General features: G+C 37.8%; 1 protein-coding gene across 1 annotated transcript in view; it reads right to left on the bottom strand.

Moving 5' to 3' along the window:
- Positions 1 to 20,651, bottom strand: part of LOC106142307 (adenylate cyclase type 6) — a 200,180-nt gene that overhangs the window by 39,526 nt on the left and 140,003 nt on the right. The window contains exons 7-11 of the mRNA XM_060953665.1: positions 8,954 to 9,132; positions 7,881 to 8,035; positions 6,505 to 6,625; positions 1,937 to 2,093; positions 891 to 1,040 (exon numbers count right to left, since the gene is read on the bottom strand). Coding sequence (XP_060809648.1) covers positions 891 to 1,040; positions 1,937 to 2,093; positions 6,505 to 6,625; positions 7,881 to 8,035; positions 8,954 to 9,132 — 762 coding nt within the window. The remainder of the gene's footprint in view (positions 1 to 890; positions 1,041 to 1,936; positions 2,094 to 6,504; positions 6,626 to 7,880; positions 8,036 to 8,953; positions 9,133 to 20,651) is intronic.

Below are 20,651 nucleotides of genomic sequence, written 5' to 3'. Positions count from 1 at the left end.
CTTGTCTGTGACATCGGAGGTCCCGGGTTCGAATCCCGGCAAGTGCATGTTGAGAAATGAACTTTTTCTGATTGGCCTGGGTCTTGGATGTTTATCTACATATATAAGTATTTATTTTAAAATATAGTATCGCTGAGTTAGTATCTCGTAACACAACTCTCTCGTAATCTCGAACTTATTTCGAGGCTAACTCAATCAGTGTTATTTGTCCCATATATATTTACTTATTTATTATTTTATTACTCTGTGATATTACAGCATTTTATGTAAGAGTCTTTAGACGGCGCTTTGTGGCTCTCTATATATGATATTTTAAAGTGCGCACACTCATGAACAGAGTAGTATGTTGCAGCCTTTCTTAGTCCGGTTCACGGGTGGACAAATACTAGGTTAATGAAGAGTTATATTTCTGCGATACATCATCATGTGCCGTGTGGTTCCCAGCACTAATAGAAAAAAGAATAGGGCCACTCCATCTCTTTCCTATGGATAGGCTTATTAACTTGGAATTCTTCTTTTAGGCGATGGGCTAGCAACCTGTAACTATTTGAATGTCAATTCTATCATCAAGCCTAACAGCTGAACGTGGCTTATCAGTCTTTCAAGACTGTTGTATGTATGTATGATTATAACTCATCATAACCAAAACTTATGCAGGATATCGAGTGGAAATTAAGGACGTCCTGGTAAAGGGTCAGGTCAAAAGTACCCGAAAGCGCCGAGCTTGCATGAAGAGAGTTATGAATGTGGATGAAGCGAAGGAAATATGCAGAGAACGTGGCAAGTGGAAAGAGGTAGTCTCTGCCTACCCCTCCGGGAAAGAGGCGTGATTTTATGTATGTATGTATAACCAAAACTTATGCAGGATATCGAGTGAAAAACCAAGTTACCTGTTGCTGGTTCTCCCTCTGCGTGACGAGCCTCGCCTCCACGCAGTCCCGGGTCTCCAGGAAGGCCCGGCGCTGCGCCAGCTCCCGTGGGTAGTGGGTCATCACGCCAGCCACGTTGCAGGCAATGAGGGTCGCCACGCTGCAGTAGATCTGGTGAAGAATAACGTGTTGAACATCTTCAAGAGTTCTCGGCAAGGTCGAGTCGGATACCTTCAAAACAAGGAAAATTCTGGACTTGTCCTCATCTGGTCATAACTGGATAGTTTTACCCGTTCAAACCCATTCAGTAAGAACCGTACAAAAAGTAAGTTCTTACCAGCTAAACTCGATTATAGAATAACTCTTCTCACCATCCAAAATTTAAATTACAAGGTTGCCAGGACTTAATAAAACACAGCTGGTTTATACTCCTCAGATGGATAATGATTTGTCCCTTGTGAGCCAACTATGTAGATATTAACAGCAGTGATGTGGCCTCTCAACGTGGCCTGTGGATATGAGTAGTCTCTCGTAGGGTAGTTACCACGGATTCTTACCTCGATATCCCTAATCTCGTTAAACGTAGAGATGTTGACAGCAGCGAGAGAGCAGATGTTGAGCAGTCTCTTGTAGGGCAGCTAGATATTACCACGGTTTCTCACCTAGAAGATGCTGGACTCCTTCAACGTGAATCTAGCTCTGATGTAGATCGTAGCAAGTACTATCCTCCCAAAAGTGGTCTCGTGTGTTATGAGCAGTCTCTCGTAGGGCAGCTAGATGTTACCACGGTTTCTCACCTAGAAGTTGCTGGACTCCTTCAACGTGAATCTAGCTCTGATGTAGATCGTAGCAAGTACTATCCTCCCAAAAGTGGTCTCGTATGTTATGAGCAGTCTCTCGTATGACAGCTAGATGTTACCACGGTTTCTCACCTAGAAGATGCTGGACTCCTTCAACGTGAGTTTAGCTCTGATGTTGACTGCAGCGAGTGCTATCCTCCCAAAAAGGGTCTTGTTTGCTAAGGGCAGTCTCTCGTAGGGCAGCTAAATGTTACCACGGTTTCTCACCTCGACATCGCTGGTCTCGTCAAATGCGAGTCGGGCTCCGATGTTGACGGCAGCGAGTGCTATCCCTCCCAATGTAGCCTCGTGCAGCCGGACCGGCAGCGCGGAGTAAGTGACGTATGTAAAGAATGCACATGCTCCCGCGCTGACGCTCAGCGACCTATTAACAATAAGAACATTACCATAATTAGTAAGAGGTCTTCAAAATGTTACCATTCCATAGATGCAAAATTAGTATCGAAGGCGATAATATCAGAACCAACGATGTTAGGTACATATCGTACAAAAGTTCTTTATATCAATCGATACACGAACAATTATATTACAATTACAAGGACTTCATTGTCGAATGGGAAAAGAAACAGCTGCTATAGCTATTTTATATTTTTTGACCTGATTACACTAAGAAGGGACATCACAAAAGAAAAATACCGGTCAAGCGCGAATCGGATTAGGCATCAGGGGTTGCGTAGCATTAAAATAAGAAATATGCTACTATATACAACGATAAAAGCTAATTACTATTTCTATGATAATATTTATATGTATACAACTTTAGAAGCTTATAAAGAAATATGTATATGGACCTAATCAAAGTATCAGACATGCGACAAAGATATTTCCTCCACCGAAAACAATTTTTATTTCTTTTATTGCACGCTTCGTGTAAAAACCTGACTCATCCAATCCAGGATCCATGGTCAAGGCATACCCCGGGCTCCTCCTCAGAGTGGTGAGGATGCAACCGGGACTAAAGACAGGAGTAAGAAGAAGTCTCTGCCTATATGATAGTATTTATGTATTGAAAGATTTGTCTTAAATTAAGAGGCGTGATTTTATCTAAATTAGTTTGTAGAGATCCGTCGAATTCACTTAAGTTCTTTCCAAATTTCAACCTTATAGTACTATATACATCGCATAGATTTATTATAAAATCATTGTGACAAAAGGCTGGCTACGGAACCCTGACAAAGCAATTACAATCCTCACGTCTTTGATAAGGACATTTATTAAATTGTCCGTTCGTGGGTCGACCTTCTACAGGTTAATTCTCGCAAACCTAGTTTCTTTTTGTCTCAGCTATTCGCCTCGTGAAAGTGACCTTAATTTTGGGCGCCTAAGTATCGCATAGTTCTTTGTTTTTCGGAGGATAAAATGGTCCTGTTTTTAACTTGCTATTGCTGGCGACTTTGCTCGACCTTATATTTCTATAAATTTTAATTTTGTATAAGCAATATAGTATATGTAAAGTTTCGTGAAAATCCGTTCAGTATTTTTATTTTAAAATGACAAACATAGATTCACACATGCTTACAAACTTACTCATAATATATAATATTATATTAGTATGAATAAGAATAAAAATGCTAAACACACATCACGTCTATATCTCTTATGGGGTAGACAGAGATTATGGTTTAGCAATGAAATTATGTCGTGTGGTTCGCGGCACCAAAGGCAACTGAGGGATAGGCTTATAAACTTGCGATTCCTCTTAGCAACCTGTCACTATTCGAATCTCAATTCCGTCATAAAGCCATACAGTTGAACGTGTCCTTTCAGTCTTTTCAAGACTGTTGGCTCTGTCTGCCCCGCAAGGGAAATTGACCTGAATATATGTATGTTTTATGATTCGGAGATTGTGTAAGATTTATAATGATCGAACCTAGAACTTATAGTTCAAGGGAGGGACACTAGGTACTACTGGGTCATAAAAGCAAGAAATATCACTGTAACACATACATACAAAAAAAAGTATTTAATTATATTCGGTCAGTTTAACCTAAACAGAAAACGGCAAAAGATCCTAGTTATTAATTTCAGTAATAATATTTTTTTTTCAAGGAAACATATTACAAAATTTACTTAACTAGATATATGTACAAATTCTCTTCTGTGCCGTGTGGTTCCCGGCACCAATAGAAAAAAGAATAGGACTACTCCATCTCTTCCCCACGGATGTCGTAAAAGGCGACTAAGGGATTGGTTTATAAACTTGGGATTCTTCTTTTAGGCGATGGGCAAGCAACCTGTCACTATTTGAATCTCAATTCTATCAAAAAGTCAAACAGCTGAACGTGGCCTTTCAGTCTTTTCAAGACTGTTGGCTCTGTCTACACCGGTAAGGGATATAGACGTGACCATATGTATGTATACATACATACATATGTATTACACATGTATTACATACATACATACATATGTATTGTAGATTTAACTCGAAATTTACGCGGACGAAGTCGCGGGCAACAGCTAGTGGGCAATAAAGATAATTAGTATTGTATAGTATTGTACAAAATTTACTTAACTATATTATATGTACAAATTCTCTTCTGTTATTTTCTTAAATGATCGAATTCTGTAGCGATGGCGCGGCGCCGATTTACTCTGCCGAAATGTATCCGCACCAATTAATTCCAAGTGTGTTTAATTTCACCAAATTATAATGAACGCACAGTTCATTTGCTCGGTGTAATGAGATTTTCAGAAGCAGCTTTTGGCGGTAAACTATATCCTATTTATATTATTATATGTATATTTACATTATTATCCTGTCTACTTTCTATTATTAAGTATTATAAATGCGAAATTTTGTAAGTATGTATGGATGTTTGTTACTCTTTCACGCAAATACTACCTACTGAACAGATTACGGTAAAATTTGGTATGTAGGTAGCTAAAGATCCTGAATAACACAAAGCACTAGTTAAATGGTTAAGGTTGCATTACATAACAAACAAACCAAAAAGCTAAAAAGATAAACTAGTGAGAGCGAGAGAGGGAGAGGGAGAGAGTCAAGAGTACCCGAAACCGCCGAACTTGTATGAAGAGAGTTATGAATGTGGACGAATCAAAGGAAGTGTGCAGAGATCGTGGCAAGTGGAAAGAGGTAGTCTCTGCCTACCCCTCCAGGAAAGAGGCGTGATTTTATGTTTTTATGTATGTATGCAAAAACCTAAAACACTATTAACAAAAAAACATGCAGCTACAACAAATAAAATAATAATAAAAAAAAACCCATTGGATCGATCATGGTTACGCATCCAGTTGCCTGAATGTGCAGGTCTCCTCGCGATGTCGTCTCTCACCGCAAAAGCATCGATTAGTATTATTTGACGTCAACCAATGTTGTGAAACCAAACGTTTCGACAATTACTAAGCGATATGTAGTATCCTATAGATAATAATTAATAAAAATTTTGAATTTGAATTTATTCAAACTAATGTACCTACAAAACGCAAATAGCCGATAGGTACATGGCCGATGTGGGATTCGAACCTGTGCCTTTCTGCGCATCACGCATTTTAAGATTTAGCATACCCATTCAATCACAGACGCTCTAACCCACACGGCCCATGACAATATTAGGTGTTAAATATGGCTCAATCATAGCATAATACATACTTAAATACATATCAGGTCAAGTCTATATCCCTTGCGGGGTAGACAGAGCCAGTAGTCTTGAAAACACTGAATGGCCACGTTCAGCTATTTGGCTTAAAGATAGAATTGAGATTCAAATAGTGACAGGTTGCTAGCCCATCGCCTAAAAAAGAATCCCAAGTTTGTAAGCCCTATCCCTTAGGCGCCTTTTACGACATACATGGGAAAGAGATGGAGTGGTCCTATTCTTTTTTGTATTGGTGCCGGCACCAGGCACACATATGTAGCATAATTTCTGTTTATAATCGTTAACCGGCGAATTAATTATTAACAACATAATTACTTACAACCTACGCTCAGTTAGGATTTACATTTCAGTTTATAACTACTGCAAACATATAATATTAAATTGTGATACTAATAATATGTATTCAATGAAGCTAATACATTTTATAAGGTTTGCTTCGGACTGTACCAACACATTTTATATTCGTGTAGGTATGTATGTTGTATATATTTTTGTATTTATATAATAAATTTAATGAAGCCCGGGTGTAAATAATTATAATTATATGGCATAAATACGATTGTACCTTTATTTGGTCTTAAATTGTCCGTACACCGATATAGATCCCTTCATGGGATAAGTCCGCCATTGCAAGTGATTTGTTTCTTTTATAACTACTCGTATGTACTTACAATTTTCTTGTTACTGTGTAAATTTCTATGCTATAAAGATATTACAAACAAACAAATATTTTTTTAAATATTTGGTGCAAAATTATTTGCCTATGACTTCAAAAAAAAAGACGAGAAGTTTCTCAATTCGGCCAGTATTATTTTTATATGTGTAAATCAATTCAATTCGCTTGATTCTTTAATTATATGACGCAGAATGTTTGCCATTTGTTCCCCCATATAAATTTTATTTATTCTTCTTCTTCTTCGTCGTTACCTCTTCCCACTTTCTACGCGGGGTCGGCACAGTATGTTAGTTTTTATCCAATTACTTCTGTCAATTGCCATCTCACTGGTCACTCCCTTTCTCCTCATACTATCCTTTACGCCGTCCATCCATCTCTTTTTCGGTCTTCCCCTATTTCTTGAACCTTTCACTTCCATAAATTTTATTTATACCGTAGTGTATAACTAACTTGGCAACTATACCTCCTACACCATGTTTTACCTCAGTACAGTGGTGACGGCTAACGACAGCTCGATCAGGAGGAAAGTGACCAGCACCACGTAGGAGATGGTCAGTAGGTAGATCTCGTTCATGGCCGGCCGGCTGAGGCATGCAAGGAGACCTGGGAATTGAGGTGATGAATTAGTGAACTGAAACATACATACATACATATAATCACGTCTATATCCCTTGCGGGGTAGACAGAGCCAACAGTCTTGTAAAGACTAGTAATAGGCCACGTTCACCTGTTTGGCTTTAAGATGCAATTGAGATTCAAATAGTGACAGGTTGCTAGCCCATCGCCTTAAAGAAGAATCCCAAGTTTATAAGATTTTTCTATTCGTGTCGGGAACCACACGGCAATGCTGGGAACCACACGGCAAAAGAAATTAGTAAACTGAAACATTTTACTCTTAGTAGCGCCGTGTGGTTCCCGGAATTTGCCGTGTAGTTGCTGGCATTTTAGAATAGGATCACTACATCTCTTTCTTATGGATGTCGTTAAAGGGATAGGCTAATGCATACATACATATGGTCACGTCTATAATATATATATATATATATATATATATATATATATATATATATCTATCGATAGGCTAATAAACTTAGGATTCTCTCTTTAGGGCGATGGGCTAGCGACCTGTCACACATCAAAATCACAATTCCATCATTAAGTCATACAGCTGATCGTGGCCTTCCAATTTTTCGAGATTGTGAGCTCTGTCTACCCCATGGGGGATAAACGCGTGACTGTATGTAGGTATGTATATATGCCATTATAATGCTTGAAACCAATGTGTCATCGTCTTGCTTTGCACATATGGTAAGCTGTCAGACAAATCTGAGAATTTAGAACGGGCTTCAACTCAGGAACGTGCTGGCAAAAGGTTAGGTCAAGAGCACCTTACCCTCAAAAACGAACTGGCATGAAGGGAATTAGGAGTTTCGACAAAGCGTAATAAGTTTATGCAAAAATCATAGCTCAAAAGCAGAGACTAGTCTGTCCTCCGGAAAGGATCTGTCACTATTTAAATCTCAATTCTATCAGTGTGAATGGGACTGTTGGAGTAGGAAGGCTAAGGCGAACATACCTTGATTAAATCGAAGAGATTCTATCACAAATTTAGGCCACAATTACCCGTTACCGACGAGCTCGCATGAAGAGTTATGAACGTGGATGAAGCGAAAGAAGTATGCAGGTATCACGGCAAGTGGAAAGATGTAGTCTTCGCCTGCCACTACGCGAAAGAGGTGTGATTTATTTATGACATACGTACAAACGTGGATGAAGCGAAAGAAGTATGCAGGTATCATGGCAAGTGGAAAGATGTAGTCTTCGTGAAAGAGGTGTGATTTATTTATGACATACGTACATCCATAAACGAGAGCTGTTATTCCAAAAACGACCACGTTGACGATGTGGCCCACCCTCTCCTTCTCGTGATACGCCCGGCGGAGAGTGGAGTTGGAGTCGAATAACTCTCCCATACCGCGCAGTGGATATTCGGTACTAGTACCAAAACTGGTGCTGGAAAAGAAGAATTAGTCAGTATCCGAAGGTACACAGTATATATTTATTACATTTCAGAACATCCGAAATGTTTGATTCTAATTGAAATTGCTTGAGGAAAACTTCTAGTGCCGTGTGGTTCCCAGCATTTTGGGAATAGGATTATTTCAACATTGTTTATACCATATGGGTTAGGTTCCACTGCAAAGGTTACGAAGGTCAGATGGGAGTCGCTTCGTGTAAAAACCTCACCCAATCCAGGATCATGATTAAAAGACGCGCCCCAGACTTATGCTTTTTCAGGATGGAAAGAAGGAAGAACATTCAGAGGAAAAGCTTCATTTTACAGCCGTTTGAGAATTGACTGACCACGATCTTGGATTAAGCCAACTTTCTAACGAAACGACTCAAGAGTCACTCACTATGTAATATACTTGAATAATCATGTGCTCTCTTACTCTTCTCTACGTTTGCCGTCAAAACATATGCTAATTATTACATAATTGTTATATGTGCCGTGTGGTTCCCGGCACCAACACAAAAAGAATAGGACCTATCCATCTCTTTCCCATGGATGTCGTAAAAGGCGACTAAGGAATAGGCTTACAAACTTGGGATTCTTTTTTAGGCGATGAGTTTGCAACCTGTCCCTATTTGAATCTCTATACTATCATTAAGCCAAATAGCTGAACTTGGCCCTTCAGTCTTTTCAAGACTGTTGGCTCTGTCTACTCCGCAAGGGTCAGAATAGAAGAAATAGAATTGAGATTCAAATAGTGACAAGTTGCTAGCCCATTGCCTAAAAGAGGAATCCCAAGTTTATAAGCCTATCCCTTAGTCGCCTTTTACGACATCCATGGGAAACAGATGGAGTGGTCCTATTCTTTTTTGTAATGGTGCCGGGAACCACACGGTTGTTATATACATAATTCTCACCTTAAAATGTCTGTGTCCATGAAAGCTGAGTCATTCTGGGTTTTTGCTCCGTCCGACATGAAAACAGTACGCAGTTGGACTATCATCAACGCTACTGTCACCGCTAGAAGCAGACCGATGAGGTGAGTCATGTTGGTCTGGTTCATGCGTAGAAAGTAACGTTGGTAAAGCATCTCCACCTGTTGGGCAAAGAGAACAACAAATGTAGTACCTAACGCATTTTCAATGTGCAAAGTGAATCAAAATTATTGTAGGCTACTTCGTATCGCTTAATAATTGTCAATACGTTTGGTTTCACAACATTGGTTGACATCAAATAATTTACTTAAAATTAAGTTTACTGCCGTTTCCAAGGCGTCAGTGCAGAAGAAGCGGTAACAAATTGCACTGCAGCATTGTCTTCAACAACGTCAACTTCACAAATGTCCAAACTTAGAATAGAACGTGGACGAGAGATAACATTGGTCAGATTAATATATTTATATGAGATTTTAATAATATATATATATATATATATATATATATATATATATATATTTTATGATCATCATATATATATATATATATATATATATATATATGTTTTATGGATGAGATGAATGAAAACTAAGAGTGGAATAGAGGTACATGATTTAATGTATTTTTGTAAATTGTAAATAGGTCAAGTTGACCTATTTACATTTTGTATTACATTAAAAAATCTCATATAAATATATTAATCTGAACAATGTCAAGAGTGCCCGAAACCACCAAGCTTGCATGAAGAGAGTTATGAATGTGGATGAAGCGAAGGAAGTGTGCAGAGATCGTGGCAAGTGGAAAGATGTAGTCTCTGCCTACCCCTCCAGGGAAAAGGCGTGAGTTCATGTATGTTTGTAAATAGGTACGTCATTTAGAATAGAAACACTCCATATCCTTCCCATGGATATCGTAAAAGATTAATAAGGGATTACTTGGGATTCCTCTTGTAGTAGTTGAGCTAGCAACGTATCACTATTTGAATCTCAGTTCCATCACTAAGCCATACAGCTGAACGTGGTCATTCAGTTTTCGAGACTGTTGGCTCTGTCTACCCCGCGAGTATATAGACGTGACTATATGTATTTTATAAAGAGAAAAAAATAATAAACTAAGATGAAAAGTTTTCAATTTATATAAAATAAACAATTCATCCGTACAATACAGTAGGAAATGGCCGCGGATGGTATTCTATTAAATTAAATATATTAAAAGAAATCAACCAGTTTCGTTCGGTATTATTTATACAAAGGAAAAATACCATTTGTTTGAATTATAGATCAAAGGCGAGGTATAGGTTGAAGATGAATATTCTCTTACAAATTGACTTCTCGACGGTAGAATGCCTTTGGAATGTAAATTGAAATGTTAGTAGCTTTCAACACCGGGTTTGCACGCATTAATATAAATCTCCATTAAAATTTTGTTATAGTTATCAGTCGCTGCACACGACGAACGTATCTTGATCAAATTAAGGACATCGAGGCAAAGGGTCAGGTCAAGAGTACCCGAAACCGCCGAGGAAGTATGCAGAGATGATGTAGTCTCTGCCTACTCCTCCGGGAAAATTTAATTATTGTACAGTTGACGTTATTGAAGAAAATGCTGCAGTTCACTTTGTTTCCGCTTTTACTGCACCAGCGCATTGGTAGCGGCGAAAAACTCAGTTTTTAACCAACTTAAAAAAAAGAGGAGGTTCTAAATTCGACCGTATTTGAAGTGATTTATTCGACGTCAACCAATTTAGAATTCGACTTAACTCGTCGTTTTCGGGTCAACAGTTTAAATCACAAAACCATTTGGCAGCCTTGATTTATTTGGACAAGTAAATTTATCGTCTTACAAAGCTCTCCCGTCATAGCGTTTTCCCGAATAACAATCTCAAGTTGTCTCATAGTTTAAAAGTACACGGTCCGCTGAAGACATGTAGGTATAACGTCTTGATAAATTACGGAGCAGACAGAGTCATTATTTTGTTTTTGTTTTTTATTGACATGTCATTATTTTGTTGCTATGGCGTATACCAAGAAGGTTGCCAACATTTGTTATAAAATATTTAAACTTTGACGGTTAGCTTTGTCTACCCCGCTACTATGGTCGTGATTATATGTATGTATGTATGTATTTAAACTTTAAACAAACATTTCTCACAATACACACGTGGACCAAATGTTTATCACTCCATAACGAATGTACGCGATGAAACAATCAAGACTTATTGTTGTTAGCATTGAAAATGATATTCCCTTGTTTTCCCTTACCTCAGCCAGTTATTTACGTATAATTAGGATTCGGCCCAGGCCCCTTGTTGTTGTTTACAATTACAGTGCAAACACGAGACGGGACAAAGCGACGGTATTGCGAATAACTCGGAACCACAGATCAAGGAATGTGTGGTAAGTTGGCAAAAAAATAAATAAATAAATAAATGCCGTGTGCTTACCGGCGCTTTAGAATTTAACCACTCCATGTCTTACCCATAGATGCCGTGAAAGGTTTATTTATTTGAGCAATATTAAAGGAATTATGTTAACGTACTTATAATGTAGAAATCTTTACGAATATAGAGAGAGGATATTGAGTACTTTTCTTTTCAAACCCAAAGGTTGATTGGAAGAGATTGCATTAGCGATAAGTCCACTTTTGTACCATCTCTATCTGTTTTGTATGTTTTACTCTTATGGTGCAATAAAGAGTTTTATCTATCTATCATATTGAAAAAAAAAATCTCTTATGATTTGTAATGTAAGCGGTCGAATACGCGCTCAAATGTCATTAATTGAAACCTATGCCTTAACCCTATACCCATATGATTCAAAGGAAAACCGTGTATTTGTATTAATGAGAATGCATATTATCTTATTAAGACTTATACAAAAAATATAGATGTTTATAAGACTTTAACGTAAGATTTTTATCATAATAACAGATTATAATCAGGCCAGATCTGCCAATATCTATAATCTGCGTAACGAACCCACACACATCACATCGCGTCATTTTCGCTCAAAGGCACGTTAACAATGGTATGCCAACTACAATGAAATTTCCTTTGAGGTCTCCCGTTGGGAGAAAAACCTGGATTTGACCTACCGCTGTGACTAAAATTATAAGCAGTTCTGATAAATAAATAAACATATACGGGACAAATTACACAGATTGAGTTAGCCTCGAAGTAAGTTCGAGACTTGTGTTATGAGATACTAACTCAACGATACTCTATTTTATAATAAATACTTATATAGATAAACATCCAAGACCCAGGCCAATCAGAAAAAGTTCTTTACTCAACATGCCCTGGCCGGGATTCGAACCCGGGACCTCCGGTGTCACAGACAAGCGTCTGTGACGTCGGAGGCCGTCAAACTATATAACTGTAGAAATAACATACAACCTTTTGACGCAGCGTTAAACCGAATTTCCTGTTTACTCTTAGAAAGGGGCATTCGAAAAAAAAAGACCTAATATTGTATTTGACCTCAGGCAACTACTAATCAAAGGTCTAGTCGGTGAGTCTGTTATATTTTAAGTGCGAAATTTTGTTTGAATATGGTTAATAGCCTATGATAGACTATGTTTGCTGAAAAATTCCACGGAGGCGAAAATAGTTTAGATAAACGCGGGCGAAGCTGTGGGTAAAAGTTAGTTAAGTATTAATAAAATACGAGACAAGACATTCAGATTCAGCTAGCCCAATACAAGATTGTGTTACTAACTCAACGATACTGTATATTATACTATAATAAATATTTACACATATAAAAGTTGTTTGTACATCGTGACCTGAGCCGGGGCTCGAATCTTTTTTGGGTCCAGATGAGAATCGAACCACTTCGCCAAACATGCCGTCAAAGTATAAACAATTAATTCATAATGAACCATTAAACACAACAGCGTACAAACACACATTGTTAGGCTGCTGAAATGACCACCCTGTGTAAACATTTGTGTATATCGTTCAGGACCCGACAGCCTCGCACCCGCTCATCTTTCAGCAACTCATTTTGATAAATACATACATAATACATATAGTCACGTCTATATACTCGTGGGGTAGACAGAGCCAACAGTCTCGAAAAAAACTGAATCACCACGTTCAGCTGTTTGGTTTAGTGATGGAACTGAGATTCAAATTGTGACACGTTGCTAGCCCAACGCCTACAATAGGAAGCCCAAGTTACCCCTTAATAATCTTTTACGATATCCATGGAAAAGATATGGAGTGGTGCTATTTTAAAATGACGTACCTATTTACATACATAAAATCACGCCTCTTACCCGAGGCAGAGACTACATTTTTCCACTTGCCACGATCTCTGCATACTTCCTTCGCTTAATCCACATTCAAAACTCTCTTCATGCAAGCTCGGCGGTTTCGGGTACTCTTGACCTGACCAGGATGTCCTTAATTAATCAAGATACATTCGTCTAGGCCTTCCCACTCCGACCTTTCGCACCACACTCTCCTTGTATAACTGCTTAGTCAACCTAATTTCATTCATTCTCTCCACATGACCAAACCATCTTAACATACCCTTATCATACATAAATAATAAATACATAAATAAAATATTGGCTTGAGAAAACTTAGAGGGGATTAAAATCAATTTTTTAATTTTTTTGCCGTGTGGTCTCCGGCACTAATGCAAGAAAGAATAGGACCACTCCATCTCTTTCCCATGGATGTCGTATGTATGTATGTATCTCGGATTTATCAAGTCGAGTGGGTGCGGCGCTGACCCGTTGGTCGCCGGGCCGACAGCCGGCGACACATTTCACGCGTCCTCTCGTACGTGTCCGGATTCCGGAATTCCGGCCCGGAATGCTTTCAGTCCGGCCCTGAGACTTTTACGACGACGTCGTACTTATCTTGTTCCAATAATAAAATAATATTTTTGTACAATATTGGCTTCTTGTTGTATCTTAGTCGTTGCCATCATATTTTTATAGAGTGAAACGCAGAAAATACGAATTTAAATTTTAAAGACTAAGTTCTTAAGCTATCGTAAGTATACCTTTGTAATTAGAAGTCAGCGCCAAATAAGTTTAAAAATATTATTAATAGAATTTGATTCGGTTGCCCACTCAAAATTCCTTATTCATCTTCAATTGTTTTTTTTTTCACCTTAACTGTTATTGTTTGATTATATTCTCATATTAGGAAAACGTACAGTCCGTCGTCCGTCGTCAAAAAACTAATTCTTCACTTAAAACAGAATTTTTTTATCTCATACTGATATTATTACAGAATACGATTGGGATAAGTCCGCCATTGTACATATTCTCCTAAATCCCATATCTGTTTTATATTTTGTTACATTTCTTTATATGTACAGTTAACAAACAAATAAACCTCTCAACATCCGCATTGTGCATAATCTGTGTTAAAAACCATTAAATCTTAACAGTCTCCAAAAGTACACATAGCGTGTGATGCTGTCAATATGAGAATTCTTAACGTTTTATGATGTACATGCGAGATCTGAGAGGCTTCTATGGCACTCTCATTTTCAATACTCATAAAGCCAATTCATTTGACAGCTGGTCCTGTGGGCCGTTAACGGTGGGGAGGAATACAAATTTTAGATGGTGGCCTGAAATATATGTCATCGTGTCCCGAATTAAAAGTAATAACTATTTAAACATTGTAAAAACTTTGAAAGAATCGTAATCGTAAGTGTATTCGTGTCAATGTACTTTCACAATCTTAAACTATGCTTGTACACGTTCTGGGATGGCACCTCCAGGTACAAACGGAAGGAAGTTGAGGATTGATTAAGCTTTAATAAATAAGGTACATAAATAATATGTATTAAGTTTATATTTACTTCAAAGCAATTTTGTTTTTCAAAAATTTCTATGAATCTGGTGATCTGGAAATTATTATTTTATAAATAATTCGTTGTTGTTTCTAAATTAAGTAAACTGTCTTTTTGCACTTTATTCAATTAATAATCCAATGACTTTGGATGAAGAGTATGCAGGGATCGTGGCTAGTGAGAAGATGAAGTCTCTGCCTACTCCCCCGGAATAGAGTCTAGAAATGTACGGTTTGGTATAATTTGTCTTGATATATCACCGAAATTTAACTTATTTTCGGGACGACAAGACCAGGAAACTAGGGCCATGATGTAAAGTACACAAGAAAAATACTATATCACTTTAAAGTGATTAATTCATATTATATTACTCCTAATACTTAACTAAGTGCCAGTTTCTTCACGTTTTTCTGGAGGACTTTGGGATAACCTAATTTTAGGCCAGGATGTGAATTACATGAACCGTATAATGCGCTCCTACGATCCAGACGTTCAATTACTTATTCCGTGCTCACATTTGGTTTTAGGGCGTAATGGAGCAATTTAAGAGACATTCCACCAAAAATACGAGCATTAGCTTTTAAAGGTGTTTACTTAAAAATAAAAAATACTACTGCACAGCAGCATTTTCTTCAATAAAGTCAACTTCCTGGTAATTTACTGTGAAATCTCAGTATTTTCGAGACTGTTGCTTCTGTCTGAATGGAGATGGATGGAGAAAGCTCCACTTACTCCACCGACAAGAGTAAGCTCCGAAATTTAAGAAGAGAAGTTTTTGTCTACCCCTTCAAGGTAGGAGACGTAGGCGCGCGCGCGTGTGTAACTTAGGAATATATTAACCCCTGATTAATCCTACTACTATTATAAAGGCGAAAGTTTGTATGGATGTATGGATGTTTGTTACTCTTTCACGCAAAAACTACTGAACCGGTTACCATGAAATTTGGTATGTAGGTAGCTGAAGACCCAGAATAACACATATGCTACTTTTTATCCCAGAGTTCCCGCGGGATTGATAGGGTTTCCATGCGGACGAAGTCGCGGGCGGCCTCTAGTATTATAAATGCGAAAGTTTGTGAGTATGCCAGAATGTCAGTACGTATTATAAATGCGAAAGTTTGTGAGTATGCCAGAATGTCAGTACGGATGTTTGTTACTCTTTCACGCAAAAACTACTGAACCGATTACGATGAAATTTGGTATGTAGGTAGCTGAATACCCAGAATAACATATAGGCTACTTTTTATCCCGGAGTTCCCGCGAGATTGATAGGGTTTCCATGCGGACGAAGTCGCGGGCGGCCTCCAGTATTTAATAAAAAAAGATCGAACCACACAAATACACTGCAATGAATGGAAATCACAATGGATGCCTGTGTCGTATAGTTTTTATGCAAAAATTATTGGATGCATTCTTTGAGTCGCAGCCAAAGGTCGCAATCACGGGCAGGAGATTGCTTCCCCCCTCCCCCTACCCCCCTCCCCTCCTTCTCCTGTTCCCTTAGGACCGTACTCAGTTTCCAAACGTAACATTTGTTGTATGTATATATTTCTCTTACTAGTAAATAGTCGAAATAATTAAAACTTATAAAAATAGGGACGAACTTGTCGCTTTTTTTACTTAATTATCTAGTTCCTTTTTCGTTTGACGGTCGACTGGAAATAATTCCTTCATGGGATAAGTCCGTTATAGTGCCAACTGCTTCACTTTCCGCGCAGATTATAGAAATCCATCAGAGTCTACCAGCTAACTGTTGACTAAGGGAGACGGCTTTTTATTGAGATTCTTCTTTTAGGCGATGGGCTAGCAACCTGTCACTATTTGAATCTCAATTCTATCATTAATTCATTAAGCTTAACAGCTGAACGTGGCCTGTCAGTCTTAGCTATGGGCTAGCAATCTGTCACTACCTTTGAATCTCAATCCCAACTTATATTATTAATGAGAAAGTAAGTTTGTCTGTTTGTTTGTTGTCTCTTTACGCCTTAACTACTGAACCAAATCTTCTTAAAATTTTGCGTACCTATATACAATTAAGAGTCTGGAGAAGGGACATAGGGCACCTTTCGTTCCGGTAAATCTTAAAATTCCTGGGAATTTCGCGGAATACCTCTATTCTTGTATAGGTGGCGCTAAATTCGCGCGGTAAAAGTTAGATTACTATAAAATGTGCTTGCTCTAACGCCGCCCTCTAGAGACTAGACTTGGCACTAAGTTTCTATCGAGTAATAATAACATGTAGTTACGTTGTTACGTGACTTCCCTAAGGGCATTTCTATTGTGTGTCGCTATTAAGAATCTTTATATACCTACACAAAACTTACATACAATCACAACTTTAGCATTGATGTGGTAGACAGAGTCAAAAATCTTTTTAACACCGTACATTACATTAGTGCCGTGTGGTTTCCGGCACCAATACAAAAAAGAATAGGACCACTCCATCTCTTTCCCATGGATGTCGTAAAAGCCGACTAAGGGGTAGGCTTATAAACTTGGGATTCTTCTTTTAGGCGATGGGCTAGCAACCTGTCACTATTTGAATCTCAATCCTATCTTAAAGCCAAATAGCTGAACGTGGCCTATCAGTCTTTACAAGACTGTAGGCTCTGTCTACCCCGCAAGGGATATAGACGTGATTGTATGTATGTATGTATGTATGTACCATACATTATTATATGTAGGTATGCAGTGAAGTGATAGGAATGATATTAATTATTTGCGTGGAGTGGTTAAGTCTAACGGGAGCATGTTAATATCTTTTCTGTACTTCATATTTCTCACTCTATGACACCTTATTAATTCCGCCGGCCAATTTTAATCCCATCATCATGATGAGATTTTTCCCCTAAATTGCTGCACAGTTGTTTACCTGGTAAACATGCTTATGTTTTCATTCTCGAGGTGTAAATGTAAACAAAAAACATCTGCCTGTCACAGTGGTCTCCCAATTAGCGAGAGCGCAGTGTGCAGAACAAACATACTGCAGAAGTTGCTTGAAATTGTAAAGAAAGACAAAGATATTTTGCAACGTTAAAAATAATGAAAAAAGAACAACATGGAATTTTATATAATATTAAATCCTTTCTTAATGCACCTTTAGACCACCACATAGATCTGTATAATTTGTCCCGTATATTTTTAAGGAACCTACTTAAAATTTTTCAGTGCCGTGTGGTTCCAATTACTTGTCCACCAATCATCTATCATCGACCATCCAACGAAATAATATCTTTCTAATTGATGTCGTAAAGGGCGACTAAGGGAAAGGCAACAATCTTGGGATTCTTCTTGTAGGCGATGGAATCTCAATTCTATCATTAGGCCATATAGCTGAAAGCGGCTTTACAGTCTATTGAAGACCGTAGCATCTGTCTATCCCACACGGGATAAGAATAGACGTGATTATGTGTATATATGCCAAATTTCATCGAATCTCATCATTTCTAAATACAGCGGTTAAGGCCGAACAATCAGTCAGTCATTCAATCAGTTTACTCTAAGGTATATATCAAAAAAAATTGTGAAATTTTGGACAGAAGCGAAAATTTCACATGTAAGGACCTAATATATACACATATATATAGTTGATATGACGAATATATGTGTATATATATATATGTGTGTCTATACAAAATTATATTAACATCCATTCAGTGTTACAGTTGTGAATTAATAGAATTCCTTTCAATAAACAGATGAAAACAGCAGTAATTAATAATCCTTTGACACGCAGACCCACAAAGCAATTTTGATACATTAGTACGTAATTGAGAATTGACGGAATCCTTGTCGAATTGTTCCCGGCACTGTAAAATCAGTTGTATCGTATGAGGCGACTAAGGGTACTGCCCTTTCATATAGTGTAACAATCAAAATGTGATAAGTAATTGTGTAACTAAATAATTGATAAGTACTGGGTCTCTAAATAATGTGATAGGAGTAAGTACTGAGGGACTTAATATAATATTGTAAGTGGTATAAAGATTAAAGTGTCGTGTGGTTCTCGGCATCAATATAAAAAAGTATAGGACCACACCGTCTCTTTTCCATGAATGTCATAAAAGATGACTAAGGGATGGGCTTTTAAACTTGGGATATTTCCCTGGGAGACCTAAATCAGTTCTATAATAAAGCCTAACAGCTGCAGGAGTAGATTGACTAAGGTTGACAAGCTACTGTCGTTAATCTCCTCTTCATGCCCAAGCCATCAGAATATCCCAGATTTGAACAATTCTACGTTTTTCTAGGCCTTCCCCTTCCAACATTTCTATTTACACTATTCTCATGCATTTTGTGCGTCAGCCAACTATTATCATTCATCCACTTTACGTGACCTAACTATTAGAGCATACCCTTTTTGATTCCTGTCACTATTTTTTTTTACATCGCAACATTCCTTTAACACAATTGTAAGTTAAAATAAAATGAGATGTATACACATGTGCAGTGTGGTTCCCGGCACCTATAGGAAAAAGAATAGGACCACTCTATCACTTTTCCTGTGGAGCTACTAATGGATAGTCTTATTTATACACTTGGGATTCTTCTTTTAGGCGACAGGCGAGCAACCTGTCACTATTTGAATCTCAATTCTATCATTAAGCCAAATAGCTGAACGCGGCCTATCAATCTTTTTGAGACTGTTGGCTCTGTCTACCACGCAAGGGATATAGACGTGACCATATGTATTTATGTATGTATGTAACAACATGAAAACATGTACGTGTTATAGATGTGAGCGACAATTATTGCAAAAACGTAACGGAACGCCGACAATTACCGCAACACTTTGTTGTAGCAAATTACCCGTGAAATGGAACGTATCGCTTAAAATAAAGAGTGAACGGAATAATTGTATCGTTCGTTCTGATTGACGTATTACCGTATTGACGTATTTGGTGTGACTGGACAGTCACACCACTGGATCAATGCAAATGTATTTAAAAAAACAAGAACACTGACTGATATATATTTTGACTATGTGATGATTCTAAATTTGACGTATGAGTTCTTTATGAGGTCTAAGAGTGCAGAGGATTTTCTGGAGGTTCAGAAAGCGGGAAGGAAAATTTATGTAATTTTTCAATTATACTTTAACTAGAGGCCGCCCGCGACTTCGTCCGCATGGAAACCCTATCAATCCCGCGGGAACTCTGGGATAAAAAGTAGCCTATGTGTTATTCTGGGTCTTCAGCTACCTACATACCAAATTTCATGGTAATCGGTTCAGTAGTTTTTGCGTGAAAGAGTAACAAACATCCATACATCCATACAAACTTTCGCCTTTATAATAGTAGTAGGATAAATAATAGAATAGAATAGATTTATCTTCATAACTTGGAAACAAGGTATCACTTATTGACGTCATGTCACTTAAATCTAATTATAACTACTGCCGCTTCCAAAGCGCATGACATGTGTAGAAGAAGCGGCGGAACAAACTACGCTGCAGCATTTTCACCGGACGTTAATTTACAAATAAATGTAGGTTTTAAACGCGCACGTAATGTAACCTAATTTTATCTTGGGCTTTAAAATCATGATACAATGAGTCGTGGCCGCCGAGAGATTAGAACCAGTTCACAAAGCGAAAGTTTAATATAACAGTTATATTTCAATTATAAAAAAGATCATGCGCATTAGGCGTTGAAATTAAGGTATCACACTATATAACCTAACGTAAACCTAAGCACTAAGGTGCACAATTACTAATTAGCTTGCCTATAAGGTTCGTTTCTGTAAAAAACCTGACTTACCTAAGTATGCAAGGATCGTGACGAATGGAAGGAAGTAGACTGCCTACTCCTCCGAAAAAGACTTTATGTATGTCAATACAGATTTCGTAATGGCAATTATAA

The sequence above is a fragment of the Amyelois transitella genome, chromosome Z, assembly GCF_032362555.1.
Source record: "Amyelois transitella isolate CPQ chromosome Z, ilAmyTran1.1, whole genome shotgun sequence".
Lineage (NCBI taxonomy): Eukaryota > Metazoa > Arthropoda > Insecta > Lepidoptera > Pyralidae > Amyelois > Amyelois transitella.
The sequence above is the reverse complement of the archived record's forward strand: the minus strand, read 5'-3'. Positions and strand labels throughout refer to the sequence as shown.